At 43.4% G+C, this 18,426-nt stretch overlaps 1 protein-coding gene across 1 annotated transcript; it reads right to left on the bottom strand.

The window, feature by feature from the left end:
- Positions 1-5,403: 5,403 nt before the first annotated feature.
- On the bottom strand, positions 5,404-7,785 carry LOC120675349 (transcription factor LATE FLOWERING-like). Its single transcript, XM_039956549.1, has 3 exons — positions 7,565-7,785; positions 7,225-7,467; positions 5,404-6,752 (listed from the first exon to the last, which is right to left on the bottom strand). Exon 3 carries the CDS (start codon positions 6,673-6,675, stop codon positions 5,485-5,487), a length of 1,191 nt encoding a protein of 396 aa, XP_039812483.1. The 5' UTR covers positions 6,676-6,752; positions 7,225-7,467; positions 7,565-7,785; the 3' UTR covers positions 5,404-5,484.
- Positions 7,786-18,426: the final 10,641 nt, after the last annotated feature.

Below are 18,426 nucleotides of genomic sequence, written 5' to 3' on the forward strand. Positions count from 1 at the left end.
TATAAATACATATGCTTCCGTGTCAAGCTTGGTGTTAGAACAATAGCCAAGCTCTCTTCTCTTTCCTCCGTTCTCTTCTCTACATCAACAAAAATACTGACTAATTTGACTTTATGTCTATTGTTGTACCTGTTCTTAAGCGACCCGAATGGTAAACAGTAGGAAAGTACGTGCCGCATGCATGCAGGTTATGATAACCTGACGACGCCGGCTGCCTGCCTGCTCCCACCAGTACGTCCTTGAATTCTCGTGGCTTTGTTTGGTTGTGTTATAATTGTAGCGTGTTAGGAACAGTAATAACTTTGACCACTAATTACAGTGTCAAACAAAATCAGTTTACAAAACCAACTTTAAAACTCCGCGTTAGTGATCCTGAAGAATCTAATGAGGCCTTTGACTGCGCGATTAGAGGATGGTACTGTAGCATTAATGTAGCTAATTATCGCTTAATTACCGTCATTCGATTTGTTGCGAAAAGCTACCCCCATCTCTAAATTTTTTTGCAAATTGACTTCATTTAGTACACCATGCATGCGAGATTTTCTTCTCGAAAAATATGCACGCTAGGATTCTTGCAAAACCAAGGCCGTGTCAACCCCTGCGCCTGTGCAGCCATATCGCGGATCAATCACGACAACAATACGGTCAAGTTGGGCTTAGCTCTAAAGTTGTGTTTAAATCACTTTGTATTTTGTATTTTTAGAAGAAAATCTTCAATATTTGAAGTATTAAATGTAGACTAATCACAAAATTAATTACAGATCTCGTCTGTAAACTACGAGACGAATCTAATGAGCCTAATTAATCCATCATTAGAGCATGTTTACTGTAGCATTAATGTAGCAATTTAGTGCCTAATCACATCCTAATTAGGCTCATTAGATTCATCTCGCGATTTATAGTCCATTTATATAATGCGATTTATTTTTTGACTACATTTAGTACACCATGCAAGCGATTTACAAAAACTTTGTATTTTTTGTTTTGGGATCTAAAAAGGCCTAAGTTCTAATAACTATACACATAGGATACTATACATAGCATCCATCCAAACTGCTGAAAATTATGAATCCCCTCTCCCTCCGTCTCTCTCCTTGTGTTTTTCTCGTGCATGCGTACGTCTTTCGCCGTACTAGAATATACAATTCCCGGCCATTTTTCGGACGCATCTCGTCAAACGGCCCTGTAACAGATAAGTACTACTTGTAAGGCCAGTCTCAGTAACAATTTCACATGGATTTTATGGCATTAAATGAGTGGACACCTCATCAAAAATGAGGACGAAAGATCTTTGCAAGGAGAGAGGAGGAAACCGTTTCGTGGGGACGAAACGAGTCCCGCGCCGTTTCCAAGTCGAAACGCGCAGTGAGAGCTGCGAGCGTTTCATGGCGTTACATCTTGGAAGGTCGACGCAATGTAGTGGACACTTAATTATTATTATTCAGTTATTTTGAAGGCTGCAATGTAGTGGAAACTTAAGTATTCTTTTCAGTTATTTTGGTGCGAAACTGCTCCATTCTTTATTATGTGAACGTGAACTGCTGGTTTCAGATTGAAGCTCCTTTCAGCATCATCTTTATTTATCATGTTCTATTAGACTAAATACATAGTTTAGAAACAATTGCAAAAAAGGCTATAGAGTTCTCATGGTACATTTGATCACAACACAATGTACATATTAAATACTGCATCCTGCCTATGAAACTGTGTAGCGAAACTGTGCACTGAGAGTGGTAGTTTTATGGCAGTTTCATCTCACAGAAAAGCTAATGTGGCGGTCTAGGTTACAGTGCCATGAAACTCCCACTGAGACTGACCTAACTGGTCTGTTGCTGCGATCCAATCATGACCACGCATGCAACGTTTTATTCCCTTCCCACATAAGCGGTCAACACGTCTCGTCACCCGCCTCGCCCGCGCCGGATCGAGATCGCCGTCGCGATGACGCACGCGCGGCGGCTACCGCCTGCTCCGGCTTGCCCCCGGCGACAGGCCGGGCCACCGGGCCGCGCCGACGAGAGGGTGATGAGGGCCCCAAGACGACCTCGACCGATCGCGCGCGACGGAATTGTCTCGTCCGCGTGTTTGACGATTGAGCTAGATAATATATCATCTGTCATCTGACTATACGAGAGCATCCTGGAATCGGAAGGGGAGGGGACGAGAGGATTCTCTCTCTCTCTCTCTCTCTCTCTCTCTCTCTCTCTCTCTCTCTCTCTCTCTCTCTCTCTCTTGGAAAACCACCCAGGAGCCCAGGAAATTGGAGCGTGGATGGTTGGATCGATCTGTTCCGTTCCGTCGCCTGCTTCCCTTCGTATCCGAGGTTGGCGGCGCGTGATCCTGCCCTGGACATTTTAAGCCCTTTGGTTCGGATTTATCTGAATTGACAACATGTACGATCGTACCTCCGCAGGTCAGAGTTTTTTTCCTATCATGTTCGATCGTACATGTTCTTCAGAAAATTAAACTAGGAGTTCTTTTAAAAAAAACTAGGGCCGAATTGACCGGTCAAACCAGGGCTCGTACAGTAGAAATTGCAGAAAAAGGGAAGGGTGTTGGCAGGGTGCACTTTTTCTCCGCCTAGTACCACACGTACTAGCTCTAGTAAAAAAGGAAACAGAGAAAGGCTAGCTGTTCGTGTTCCCATCCCATGCCATGCATGTAAAAACGCACGCTCCACGTCCTAGATTTACCGCGCCGTCTATGTGCCCACCGATCGAGCTGGAGCGCCGCCGTGCGTGCGTGCGTGCGTGCAGGTGACAAGCTGCCAGCCCTCCTAACAGGCTACTAGCACGGAGCAGGGCTAGTGTTGTTTGTGCCGTTGTGCGCGCATGTGGGGAGCAACGCGCTGCAGGGGGGGCGCACGCGCCTTTTGAGCCGGGCGGGCCGGTGTTCTTCTCCAGGCGCACGCCTCCGCGGCCTCGACACGAGCTGAGGGGCGCGCGCAGACGGAGGAGGAGGAGACCGGCGGGGCAGCGGCGGCCGTCGTTGCCAGAGCGAGACAGCGCTGGCACACATGCATGGGGGTCAGCCCCAAAGGGAATGTCTTTTGGCATCGGGCAGCCCAACCAGGGGTTAAAGGCGCCTCGCCTCGCCCTGCCCGGCGGTCCCGCCGGTCCGGTCGATGCCATTCCTCCAATCCTCCTCTAGTCCTCCTACCCAAGCTCTAGGGTAGGGCCGGCTGGCCCAAAAGCGCATGCATGATGCAAGCTGCACTGTGTACCCTCTCTCTAGCTGCACTGTGTGTCTGTAGTAGTCTCTCTATGTAGAAGTATATTCGGCTCTTGTTGTTTAGATGCATGAAGTTTTGGCTGTAAAACACTGTAGTATTTTCATTTGTATTTGGCAATTATTTCTCCGTCATAGGTTAACTAGACTCAAAAGATTCGTCTTGTAAATTATAGATAAACTGTAAAATTAGTTATTTTATTTAGTTACATTTAGTACTTCATGTATGCGTTTAGAGATTTGATGTGACGAAAAATCTTGTAAATTTTTGAAATTTTAAAGACATCTAAGACACCACGGCACACACCGAAGGCTCCGATCCTTTGACACGAACGAGCCAGGAAAGTAGAGGGCTAGAGGGAGGGGTCCATCCTCCATGGGAGAGGGGCTGTTGTGAGGTAGGGAAAGGACGTGCCCAAACTCCCATACGTGCCCGGCTTTGGGCTCTTAATCATATGCGCCATGATTCCACTCCGCAAGGCCACCGCTCGCACCCACATGAGAGCCCATCGGGCGCGCATTTCGTCTAGGGTTCCCCCCCCCCCCCTCTGCTGCCACTATAGCTTTCGCAACGCATCGACCGATTTGACAGCAGCAGCAAGCTAAGCGAGAGCCGCAGCGTCGATCGATGCATGCACGAGGCCGGGGCTCGCCGGGGCGAAAGGTTTCGTCAGCAAAAGGCCCTTTCCGTGTTAACTTACTAACAAAAACAATCCCGCCCCCTCCTTGCTTTTGATCTCATCATCTCAAAAGGCCTGGCCCAGCCTCGGTAGGTGATCGATATAGAGAGAAAGAGATACTCGAGGATAAAAAGACGAGATATGAATTCAGACGCAGGCATAGCTTGGATAGATTTAGCATCTCGATCGATCTCGTCGTCTTTGCTGGTCGATCGGCCAGAAAGCTCCAGCCTAGGGCCCGCCTATGGCTTTGCGTTATCTCCGTCCCTCTCCCCAGCCGGCCTCCTCCCTTTTCTCCGCTTTCCTTCTTGGAAAAGATTTTTCGTTGGGCTAGCTAGCTGCTTGGGTACGAATGGGGAGAGGGAAAGTGGCTAATCATGCACCAAAGTAGCAGCAGGAAACGTATAGTATGTGCAATTTGGTCGATAGCAAAGATCACCAGCCTCTCATGATGTGTCCAACGATCGAATCAGCTGCCGTTTTCAGTCGTATAGCTTAGGCACCACACACACTCCGTCTGGGCCGGGCAATGGGCATGCCATTGCGCATAAACCGGTCAACGAAATAGTTATTATCATTGTTCCTTTTTTTTTACTTGAGGCATGATTGATGATTTTGACCTTTCCACTGTATTTGGAGATGCTAGTTACTCCATCCGTCTTAAATTATTAGTCGTTTTGGATTTTCTAGATTCATAGAATTTACTATGCACCTATGTAGATACATAACAAAATCTATGAATCTAAATTTAGAAAAAATAAAATGACTAATAATTTGAAACGAAAGAAGTACTTTGACAAGCTAAGTCTAATGATACGACTTATTATGTTTTTAAAAAAAAACGCTATCGTTCCGACCATTCATAAAGTAGTCGAACTTCACAAAATTTAACACAGTAATTTGATTCTAGGATGTCCAGTAAAAAGAACGGAGTTAGGGCAATGTTCTAGAATACATTTGGATCGGCAGTTGCTTCTAGAAAGCACTTTGACTGTTAATTTAAATAAAGGCAGTTACAAAACCAACTCCAAAACCCCTGCACTAGGAACCTTGAAGAATCTAACGAGGTCTTTGCTCGCGTGATTAGAGGATGTTACTATAGCATCACTGTAGTCAATCATCAATTAATTACCATCATTAGATTCGTTGCGAAAAGCTACACCCATCCGTGAAGAAATTTTGCAAATATACTCCATTTAGTACTCCATGCATACAAAATTCCATCGTAGAAATTCCTAGAATAGGAATAACCAAACAGGGCCTATATATGTCTACAGCTTCAGATGTACATGTCATCATCATCCTCTCGTGGTCTCGCAGTCTTTCACTGAAGTTACATCGATCACTTAACAATAATGCAGGGGATCAATCTTTAATTTCACATAAAGTATATCTATAACTAAAATCTAAAACTAAGTACTCATAATGATCACTAAGAGTACGTTGATCGTAATCTACAAACTAACAACAATAACTTACGGCCAGACAAACAGTACGATGAAACAGCAACATGCATGCGTACGTGTTATATACGTGTATAATCCACCAGGCACAGTCATACAAGAACAGTTACCGGCTACAACAATTTGCTGCAAGTATTCGTCGATCCGTTAGGATTTACATACCCAGCTGGAGAAATGTTGCTGCTCCTTCTCGCCAATCCAAGGAAGCCCGGGGTGCTGCTGCTGCTGCCGAAATAGTTGTAGTTCTGTGACGACCTGCTTGGCGCGCTGCTTGTGCTCGTGCTCGTGCTGCTGGTGCCTAGGGTTTCCAGCGCCTGGACCTGGGACTTGAGGAACTTGAGGTAGCTGGCCGCCTCGTCCAGCATGGACGCCGTGTCCATCTTGCTGCCGCCGGGGACCAGCTTCTGCAGCACGCGGAGTCGCTCGCTCACGCGCTCCCGCCGCAGCCGCGCCGCCACCGTCTGCGGGTCGCTCGAGATGCGCACGTTCTTGCGCCGGGGCTTCTCCGCGGACGCCGCCGCGGCGATCTCGGGGCCGAGGTTGACGGGCCGCATGGCGGCCGCGCGGTAGATCATCTCCTTCACCTGCGCCATCGCCTCCATGTCCGGCTCGTACCCGGCGGCGGCGGGGTCGCGCGCGCTGTGCTGGGCGCCCTGCTGGCCGAAGCTGATGCTCGTCGCCGCACGCCGCTTCGCGCCGCCGGGGCGCGGGAGCAGCGCTGGTGCCGGCGCGGTTGTCGCGTTGCCGACCGGGTACTCGTCGGCCACCTTCCTCTTGGCGTGGAGCTCCTGCTGGTGGTGGGGGGACGACGCGTGGGTGAACGGCGGCCGCGGCGCCGTGGTGGGCGACATGATGGACGTCGGCGACACCACCTCGGCGTCGAGCCCGCTGCTGTAGTTGTTCGACTCCCCGGAGGAGATGTTACCCCCGGTGGTGCCGCTGTAGCTGGAGAGCATGGGGCCGTTCGACACGGCCCCGGTGTCGCCGAGCTCCCTGGTGAACGCGAGCGCCGCGTCGAGGAGGCCGGCATCGAACGAGTCCCCCGTCCCCGCGCCCAAGAACGCGAGGGGGTCACTGTCCATACTCGCGGCGCCTTCGAAGGCGCCGCAATTCGAGCTCACCTGGCACGACGCTCCGGTGTCGCCACCGCCGCCGCCGGCGAGGACGACCTCGTCGCACTGGAGCTGTCCAAAGCAGGCGCCGACGAAGGGCTCGTCCATCTCAAACCGGCCGCATCCAACCTGGCTCGAGAAGTAGTCATCGACATGGTGGCCAGCGCTGGCCCAGCCGAAGGTAGCGTCCATCGCCGCCGCCGCCGGTCGATCCGAAGGGAGCTGAAACGACTGGCGCAGGGATTCTGGGACGACGCTATAACTGTGCACTGCACGAAAGAGGATTGCTTCAAGCGTTAGAGGAATCCATGGCCATACGTAAGAAAAGAATACAACGACCCATCTACGTCGAAGAGGGAATCCAAATCGGGTTGCCGAATGAACATCAAGAAACAGTCACACGGGTATGGCATTGATGGGCGGACAAGGACGGGAAGGAGATGTCTCGAACCTCATAATTACACTGTCTGTATTCTTCTTCTCTCTTCACATGCTTACAAAAGCAAGATCTACTACAGCTCAAGGGTATGAGAGATCTTCTTCTCTTCTTGTTTTTTACAGAACGATTTCTACCGCTAGTTAATAAGATTCGCCAGCCGCGGGAGGTAACTAATATAATTAAAAATAAACCGAGATGATTGAATTGATTGGATTATTTGGATGCATGAAATCACGTATGCTAATGATGGGGAAGTGATTAACAGGGATATACAGGATCTGTTTTAATTTGTTCATTCATACCTTCTCTATCAATCACGACTGCTGCTGATCGATGATTGATGGCAAAACGGTGGGGGACAACAACACGTACACGCGGCTTCGCTTCGCCGACGAGCGCACCTCCACGCGGCTTCCAAGTTCCAACAGCTAGCCGCCCTTGTAAGCACACCGTCAGGAACGGCGCTGAGCCGCCGCCGCCGGCCGGCCGGCAGCTCGGATGAACGACCAGCGAGGCGAAGACGGCGAGAGAAGCTAAGAGAGGATCTGTGCCCAACGCCGGCGACTTATTAGTATGCTGCTGTACTAGTAGCTAGCTATAGCTAGTAGTACTCTAGCTAGCGAGCGAGGTGAGCGGTAGTACCTGCAGCGGTGTAGGCGGTAGCGGATGGAGTGGAGTAGGCGGGAGTGATTGACCAATCACTCAGCAATCAGAGCAGCGGCCTGGGCTTCGCGGAAGGGCTCTCGCCGTTTGAGTTAGCTTAGGCGAGCACAGGCAGTGGGGAGGAGGAGAGGAGAGCTGAGGGAGGAGGGAGACAGCACAGATCATATGTGTGGGATGGTCCTCCTGTTTATGGCTGCAACATACGGGCTTCTTTTATAGATGGTAGCTATGCCTATTTCCTCCTCGCCTTGCCTACTTATTAACTGTCCCTCTCTCACTTTATCTCTTTTTCTCAAAAAAAAAACTTCCTTGAGAAAAAAGATGGTGGTACTAGTATGTGTTCGATCAGTAGGGGAAAGATGACGCTGCTGATGAGTGGGCGGCACATGAACATGCATCCATCTACAGTTGACGCGCTCTCATAAATACATGCCCAAAAACCTCCAATCCTTTTGTATATATCTATCTATTTGCGCAAGCGTTACGTGTTACATGAGTATGCCGTCCCGTGCTAGATTCAGTTACAACAAACGATGTTCCCATTTGCTCGGGTCAAGCATGCATCAGTCTAATCACACGCATAAACTAGATTAACAGTGCAGTATATATGATACTATTTTCCAGACAATACTGGCAGCAGCGTATCAGTGTGTGTGCACTCGAAGTAGCTAGCCAGCTAGTAGAATACCGCCAGGTTTTTCACGTAAAAAGGTTTCCACAACTTTCCTTGGCCCTGGCTCCGATCTGGGGGCTCTGCAAGCTTTGTTCGCCTTTGTCACCGCAGCAGGGCTGAGGAATCAGAAGAGGGAAAAAGATTGACGGCTGCCCGCTGCACGCCCTCTCCAGCCCTGCCCGTTTCAGGGCCGGGCGGGGCGCAGTAACTTTCTGGACGCTCTCGCCTTTTTTTGCCAATTTTTGAGAGGAGCAACGCAAGGGGGGCAGCGCCCAGGCCGCCAGCAGCCTCCCCCTCCTGATGCATCACATGGAAGTTTGTAGCTTTATTCCTGGACGTGCACGCATGATTCAATCCCTCGCCCAGCCCGCTGCGTATGACCATGCGGCCGGGCATGCATAGACCTGCGATGATATATTCACTGCGCGCGGTAGAAGGCGGCCGCTAGGCAACAAGGTTTTACTGAAATGGTGAACTGACCAACAGGCACGCAGTCGGTGAGGCCTTTCTTCAGAGCGCAGAGAGCGCAGAGCAAGAGGACGAGGAAGCTGCAGCAGGTTCGTGGTGATTTGATATGATGAAGTGGATGCGAATTGAGTTGGGGTAAGGTAAAATCGGACAAAAAAAGTGAACTGTAATGATAGCATTGATGCAAAGCAAGGAGAGCAAAAGAAGACCATGCCAAGCTTACAGAAACGGAGACAGATTTCAATGATTTATTGGTGAGCATATTGATCATTTTTTTTCTTTGATTCAGACGAGATTGGAGACCGCGTCAAATCTTCAGAGTGTATGATAGGGTGGTGGAGATCTGGACCACATTGATGATGATAGGAAACCAATTTTACAAAGGCTAGCTAGGCTTTATTATAAATTGGAGAGATTGTTTGCATGTGTTTTTTTTTCCCACCAAATGGAGACGTTTGCTACTAGTTTGGATCGCAGTACCACTGGTTAGTTTTCTTTTTCTTTTGGGGGAACCCACTAGTGGGCTAGCTACGTGTGAGTTGTAACGATGATGCAAGATGCTGGTATATAGCCCTCAGCCCACAGTATAGCATAGAGGGACAAACTGGTGGTAGCCTGGTTTGTAGATTTTGTGCACATGGCGCTTAGGCTCTAATATCATGGCAAACTTACTCCAACATATATATATATATATATATATATATATATATATATATATATATATATAGTACTATGCACAATAATCATCAAAGAAAAAGTACACTCGGTCGAGTAAAAAAGAAGTGCTGACAGGATCTGCATCTTGTTTTCTAGGGAGTTGTCTGCGGTGATAAGATGGGGGCGAACATGTAGATGTATATATAACTCGGGGGAATGTCCTAAGAAAGTAACATTGTGTAAGGACAAGTAATAACTCCACTTGCTCCAAGAATATAATATAGTATTGTATTTGTAATGGAGCTCTAGTGTACGTACTGTCTCATTTTATTGGGAGGCACATGACTAGCTTTGTCTTGGCATGGTTAACGCCATCCTTTGCGCTTTAGTTAGTTTGCTAGCTATTCTGCAGGTTTTGGATATCAGTACGATTTATCTTTTTGAGGGAACTTATAATTGTGATTAGACATAGAAGGCAATAAAGTGCATATATATATATATATATATATATATATATATATATATATATATATATATATAGAGAGAGAGAGAGAGAGAGAGAGAGAGAGAGAGAGAGAGAAGCCCTATATATAGTGATTACCTCATTCATTCAGCTCTCATATGCAAAAAAAAATGACAATACTATATGTGAGGGGGTACGTAATCATCCAAGACAGAGAGGTATTTCAATTCAGTGATTAGACATTTCATAGTACCGCGCCATCAAACTTTGTTGCACATTTAATCACCGATATAATATGCAATCAGGTCCTTGATAATAGTATTATAAAATCACCATCCAGGGTACACATTACACACACACACACACACACACACACACACACACACACACACACACACACACACACACACAACCTCCCAGTGAGTGATGACTGATGAGCAGTGCCGCCCTCACATGGACTGCTCCAAAACCTGAACACGCCATCTTAACAATTCCGACGAGCAAATGCGTCGTCGTCGTTTACCAGACGCGCGCGGATCGGATTATTGGATCAGTTCTCCAGGGAATCGAAATCGAAGGGAAATTATTAAAGGGGTCATTTTCCGAAGGCAAATGAATTCGGTGGCCGGAGAGCAGCGAGAGTCGTTGGTTAAATAGTATTCTCCCCCCTGAATAATAAAGCCGACGTGAGCAAATCGCACTCGCGGTAACTAACTGCATTGTAGGTCCAACCACCTGCGTCCTCTCTCTGCAATTTCGTTTTGTTTTCTGAAAGTTGCGTTGTTGCTTTGGCACCTCCGTCTTGGTCGAGGAGAGGATTCGTTGCGTCACTGCTTGCATACTCTACCACGGCTCTGCACAAAGAGGATAGGACGCTCTCGATCGGCCCTTCTCATCTAGCAGAGATGAGACCAGCAGCTGATGCTAGCTCTAGCTAGCTAGAAAACAAGGCACCAATTCAGCTCGATCGGCGGGGGAAGAACGGCCAGGGCGCGGGCACGTCGGCCGCGCTCGAGCAACCCGGTTTCGAGATTTCGTCAGCGGCATCGGTTGCGGAGGAATCCACAGTTTCGAGGAGGGGCGTACGTGAGGACGTTGAACCGCACGGCACACCGGCCGGGATGACGACGACGGCGACGGCCGTGGGCAGCTGGTAAAAGTAGCTAGCTTCCCTTACATGCTCATCTCGCCGCCGGGCATATGTATGTATGTATGTATGTATGTATGTATGTATGTATGTATGTATGTATGTATGTATGTATGTATGTATGTATGTATGTATGTATGTATGTATGTATGTATGTATGTATGTATGTAGAATTTAGTGATTTAATTAGATATACGTACTATTCATTTTTGTGAAACAATTAGCTATGTGTGGTACATAAGTTTAGCATTAAGATTAATGTGCTCAGTTGAAAGCTACGTCATATTTTATATTCCTTGGATTAATTTCTCTGATCGTACAAACGACAGTGCAATAAGTTGCCGAAAACAACCATCCATATATATGTCGGCAGCAGGCTCTGGAGTTACGGCGTGTGTTGACATTGTATGTATCTCGATCTGCTAGGAACTGGAGGTCAAATCCGTTTGTTGCTAAGATTCAAACAAAATTTGACTTCTTTCTCTTTCTGAAGAAACAAAATTTGACTTTGATATATGTGAGCTCAAGAAAAATCCAATCTAAGCAATCCTATTGACGTGTTCTGTTTTCTTGGAAACTTTATCTGCTGCGCACCGTCAAGGAATCTATTACGGTATATATATTATATGATTGGCTAGATCCCAGAAATTTGTATTAGTTGTAGCATTATTTTTTTTCGAATTTATTGTAAATAAACTACATGGATGCTATATATACCCCCAATGTTAGTTAAGAGTATTGTTTAATTTACTAGTATTTCACTTAGATACGTACTCGGGTATAGGAAATGAATACCGTAAGTTTTGAATTTGGACCATCAACCACAAACATATCCACAGATCGGATAGCTTAAAGGAAGATTCAGATGAACCATTGGTTTGGTGCATATATGTTAGGATCTTTGGGACCTCTAGGAGTAGATCGGCGGGATTTTCTATACTGTGAGACATACCTTGTCACTCTTATTTCCGTCTATGACTCCGGCGCCATCTCGTTCGTCGATGAAGACTGGGCACGGGCAGCGGCGGGCGGTGTAGAAGTGGCAGTGCAGTCTCGTCGGCGGTCTCGGCGTGACGCAGGGGCGACGGGCTCGCGGTGGCATTGGTGGCGGCTTCCCGTCGCTTCAGCGCCTCCCTCTCAATCGGACTAGGGTTAGGACGGTGGGACACTATGGCGACGACGAACCTCTTGTACTGTGCCGCAGTCCCCACCTCCTCTATATATGGCACTGCGCGACAGGGGGCCACCAGCCGTCTATTGGGCTGGGCGTCCCCGATCAGGACACGAATCAAGGGCCCAGTTCGCCGTTGGGCCAACTGGTGGAGATCAATACTAACAATATATAGCTACTTAAATATCTCCGTACTAAATTTCCTGTCTCATGGGATTGACCCAATTTTGTCAGATACTCGAGGTGTTTTTTTTTATACTTGATACTCCAGTTATAGGCATCATGATCTCTCACATGGGCTTGCCGTTCGTACTTGCCGGTACTAGATTTCTGTGTCTCGTGATGATGTTTTGAGGCATCTTGCAATGATTGGAGCCGAGCAAGGATCTTCGTTAGTTATGCCTTGATTTGTTCTTCATTTTCCTGTTTTGTACGTATATGTATAGGGTACGGTGGTTGAACACATGTGTATCAGATTCAGGAGTGAAGTGTGTATACTCTGTATGCCTGTGTATAAGAACAAGATTTGGCTGAATTATTAGATCATTTATTTGGAGTCTGCTAACAATCGGAAATGTCTTTGCCTGATTATATCAGCCCCAAAAATATTTGCTGAACACGGATTATGGACTTTATTACTATTTTAATACACTTATATATTAAACACACTTATGCATATATGTTCCCCGGCCGCAAATAATCCACTTCATGCGAGTTAAATATTACTGTTAATTATTTCAATATTGCAGGAGCAGAAGTTGCCTGCAATATATTTGTAGTGTTATTACTATTCTACCTGATTAATACTTGTTCCTGTTCATCCTAAATCATCATTTTGTCGGGTTCCTGGTTCAGTATATACTGGAGTTTATACCTACCGGTGACCGGTCTGATATTAAGCTGCATTAAAAAACGTTATGTATATCCATTGCCACAACATTTTTCAGTGGTTATTCATAGACTATCTGTTTGTCGTTGTATGCTTGTTCTGTAAATTTATTTGATAGGATTCTGTACTATACAATGTTGTGGAAGATGTTGACCAAACTTTTGTAGTTTGGCAGATAAAAGTTGCGTCTCGAAATTAAGATAGTGAGTGCGATGGGTGTAAATTTAATTATGCTCTATCTTATTAGCCCGACATTGATGCAAAGGAGTATGATGATGTTGCATTGTTGCATAAATGTTAATTATAAGTTTAATGCAGATTTGATTATTACAAGTTTTTTTCCTTTTTTCTGAAAAAAGAAAAAATTGTAATAATATAGGCTAGCTTATTTCGACATGCACCCCAATTGCGGAACATGATTATCCTTAAGGATATAGGCTCTGCAAAACTATACAATTAAAACGCTAGGTTAGTTGGATAGAAAAGTCCGCAAACGAATCAAATTGTACTCGAACTGTGGTTCTTCAACTTCAATCGCCACATAACACGTCAAACCTGTTCGGCTTGCTGGTGGCTGATGCTAATTCGTTGCGAGAGAAAAGTACTACTATCTAGCTGATGGCTGGTGGCTGGTGCAGTCGTGCAGATTTGGTGTGAGAGAAAAGCGTTGGGATTGATTTATATTTGTTCTAAAAGAGTTGTGCTGAGTACAGTGAAAAGAAAATGTTAGCAATTTTGGGGGAAAATAGAAAAAATGCTAAAGAAAATGAATGCATACAAATAAAATCATGGATAATGATCTTTCCATGGGAGAAGCGCTCATTGAGATCCTTCCAAACAGCCTCGGCTCATTCGTTGTGGATGATACTCTCACACAGGTACCGGGGGTTACAGTATGGTGAGAATCAGTTCGTTTCTGTAATGAAGAGAAATATATAGTGTTAGTTTTAATTATTCATGAACAGGATCTTAGCTTAGTCTAATCATGATCACTAATTACTTAATGCGGAATTAATTAGATTAATACTGACCAGAACCTTTGAATCCATGAACGCCACTGTAGTTGTAGTAGTAGGGCTGATGTAGATGAAGTAGAGTTTAATCTTCACCAATTAGAGAGATTTGGATCTCTTGTTGATGAAGATCTTGATGTCGATGATGACCAGCAACTCCCGCCGGTGCCTGCCACGAAGTAGATGAGGAAGTCGCGCTTCCCGTCCCTCCAGTGCCCTAATTGATTGGTGTTTTGCTAATCGCGAGATTAGCTGATTAGGGTTAGAGAGGGTTCCCCTCTACCTCATATTTATATACAGCACTGTGGGACCGGGGCCGACTTATAGATGGAAACATTAGGTGTACCTGCCAATCACGGTACATGACTTATTTGGTATGTTATCTCTAATTTGTGGAAATTATTTGCCATGCAGATCTAGGTTGTTATCCTGAGATCACAAAATTTCCAACATTCTCCCACTTGATCGAACGGTTAACAACTTAGGTTCGCTTTAAACTTATGTTCACACTCAGTACAATAGTAAGACCGGACCAATGCGTCGTCAGTAGTATTTAATTCACTACCGGGATTCCATTACCCACAGTTTACTGCAATACCTCGATAGAACGCTTATTACTTATTTGGGAATGATCATGTATCCAGAATCAGGTCCAAGACTGTTCACAAATCCCATACTTAATTTCGCAAAAAATTAAATGGGATGAGTGACAAGTCTTGAATAATATTTGCTAGCATAAACTCAACTTATTTTTTTAACTTTAATAAGTTGATTCTGGGACATTTCTTTCACAACATAATATTTAATCATCAGTAGTCTAGACATCATCAATAATTATGTTGTTACTCGAATGAGTACCGCAATCATAGCAGTATCAATTTGCTGTCCATAAACTTAACATCGGAATATAATTCTAAAGCTTGATAACTTAAAACATGCCTTATGCAATCTCAACTTTTCATTATGCCAAGTTTGCTTAGAGCTCTCAATATTATTGCTCTTTTCTGCAAGAATGAAGGACATAATCTAATGTGCACTTTTACATCCATACACTCTTATAGAACTCTTAGCTAAATAATTTATAATAAACAAGCATGCTATGGTGTCTTGTACATTATCCAATGGACCTCTTTTGTATAATATTAAACACATAAGGATTTCCGGCTTACAAATGCAAAGTCAATCACTTAGAGACTCATGCATAAGCTTCAAAAGATTGAAGCACAAGGAACGTCTTCCTTAACTTTATCTCAACTTTATTCTTAGGGTATTAGACATAATTTGCTAATAGAACAGCATATCTTAATATTTATTCTTATTGTATCACTTTAGACAACTTACATCTCAAGTGATGATCCTAACACTTTCTTGGTCCAATCTTAGTGTACATTGATGCCCAAAAACATAAGAGGCTTTCACCAAGATTACTTTAAATTTAATTTAATGATGATAGGAAATCTCACAATATTAGTAGCATATTCTAATCACCACTTTACTTAGTAGAGCATCATCCACTTAAGTATTAGGATAGTAACTTTTCCACCTTAATCTCAGTACATACCTTTATCCATGAACATTTAATCATGGTAAGCTATAAGCTCAGTATTTTTAATTTTCTTTCGGAATCATGATCATGGCAAGATACTAATTTGATTCCATCACAAATTTATACTAAAGCTCATAGACTCAATTTATGGCCTCCTTTATAGTGACCTTCAAAACGAATGAGGTCATTCTTTTATGCCAACATCAACCGTTATTATATATCACATATTCATGTTGGGATTAATCAACTTATGAGAATCCTCAACAAAATATATGGTAGCTTAAGATGGAGGTTTACTTAACTAATGACATGAGTTAAATATTATGAGATTCTGCTACTTGAATCATCGATGCGGGGTAACTAAGCCCACATCTCTCCAAATCATCTCTTCCTCCTTTGTGAGCTCCCACTGACTCCCACTAATCTCTGCATTCTTTTAAGAACACAACAGTTGAAACAACTGATCTTTGCATTCCTTTAGAAACACAATAGTTGAGACAATTATAGTGGTAGAAATGATACCCTCAGACTTATTAGGATATCCATAAATGGTAGCTCATCATGACATAAGTTCTTTATCTTTAGTATACCATTGATCAATTTCCTTTACTAATCAAGCTCACACCAGCGATGGCTAGAAATGAACAAGAGCAGCAAAGTTTATGGTCAAATATTTACCAAACAGCGATGGCTAGAAAATGATAAATATAAGCCATACTTCAAAAGTCTCGAGCTTCATTGAACTAGTCAAATAGCGATGGCTAAAATGAACTAGAGCAACAAAACTTTGTGAACATGTATCCATTAATCAGCGATGGCCAGAATAATGAATAAAGTCACACTTAACTTTATTTGAGACAATTGGCTTTATGGAGTAATTCTCCTGTCACAAAGGTTTTTTTTAGCATTCTCCATCATATTCACCCTTTATATGAGCCAATTTTCTAATTCAGCCTTTTGAATATCAATCTTTATGGGCAAATAAAATATGGTGATAACTCTTTATAGTCTTACATCTAATGACTGGAGTATCTCTTATTCTTATGAGACATTACAACTGGAGTATCTCTTATACTTGATGAGACATTCCAATTCTCCCCTTCGAAATGTGATTTAACTAATAATATCACAATTTCGACAAGGTCTCATAAACAACTTATTGAAGCATTACACAATATGCAAGAAATAAATAAAATAATTCCTTGACAAGATAGCAAAATCAACAATGATGATATACTTATTATCTCAAAACTTAAAAATTGTTCAGAATCACTTATTACTGAAAACAAATATGGCTAAATATATAAAACTAATGCGAAGCATTTAACATCTTCATCATCATCATCATCATTAAACTTTGCTCCCCTTGAACTCCCTGATCTTATGGGTCAGACTTAATGACCTACTGGGAATGCATCTCAATCAATCCACCAAAATTTAGGGGAAACTTTAACTTAAAAGAGCTTATGAGACAACTTTATTATCCTTCCATTGCACTTGATGAAGTGACTCACATAAGTTATATCTTACTGGAGTATCCACATTTTGAGCATGCTTATTATAATTCTCTAGTAGAGAAGCCATAAGATATGGCACCAGCGGATCATCAGAGATGAACCTGCCAAGTGCTTTAAACTCCGCAGCCATATTGTACATGCTCTTAATGTGTATACTTAGTCCATTGCGTCCATCATAACGTGAGGTAGACAACTTATTTATGAGGAAGTTGGAATAATTAATTTTATAACATTCCTTAATGGAGTTCATAAACTCCTTAACATTTAGTTCCCTATCATCCTTCCTATAAGGAAATGATCCCCTTATGGCATCTGAGATCGAATGTTTTATAACTAATTTTGCAAATTCGTTGGATTTTTACCATTTCTCCAACTTAATTGCTCATTATGATTCTCAGTACTTATAGAAGGATTGACAGGTTTATACTCATAAAGTGTGTAATCAAAGTCCAGAACTCTGAGAACTGCACACACCTCATTATTCCACTTAGGAAAGTTGGTGCCATTAAAGGGCTCAATGGTACTTAGTAAGTCCTTATAATCCACTGAAAAATCATAAAATTGAAGTCTCAATAATCTTATACAACAAGATACACATAAAGGCACAAGATTAACCCTACGATGGTTTTATTAAAATCATGCCATAAGTTTCAATTTGCATCACCGATGGGGAAAACAAACGAAACTTATCATTAACTCATAATTAAAACAACGATGGTCAGAATTAATTACAAGTGTACTCTAATCAAACTTCTCGATGGTTCCATTTGATTAGAGAGCATCTTAATTGTATATGGTGGAAAATATATAATTTTTTAGCTTAAACAATGAGAACTAATGCAATATTCATCAATAAAAGCATAATGGAAACATTAAGGCAAATACACTTATTCTGGAATTTTAAACTTAAATTTAAACAGTGAAAATGACACATAAATCATAAAGAGATTAAATTTCACTGTAGATATAAGCCTTATAAAATCTTAAACTTGCATTATATAATCAGTGCATAAAACCTTATTAAACTTAATTGCACTGAAAATTTAAACTTTATTGCACTTACAAAAGATAAGGCTCATTAATCTTTAGATTCTTTCTCATTTAACAAGCACATCTAACATTATGAATTAATTGTGCTGAAAAACAAGACTCATCAATAGCCCAAAATAAACTCATTATTAATGATAATTCTCATTATCAGTGATAATTTCCCATAGTTACTCTTTAAATTAATCTTATAATATCAAAACTATGGAAAATATCACTATTCATACTTTGAGAAATATTTATCATAGAT

This window comes from Panicum virgatum, chromosome 5N (genome assembly GCF_016808335.1).
Source record: "Panicum virgatum strain AP13 chromosome 5N, P.virgatum_v5, whole genome shotgun sequence".
Taxonomy (NCBI): Eukaryota; Viridiplantae; Streptophyta; class Magnoliopsida; order Poales; family Poaceae; genus Panicum; species Panicum virgatum.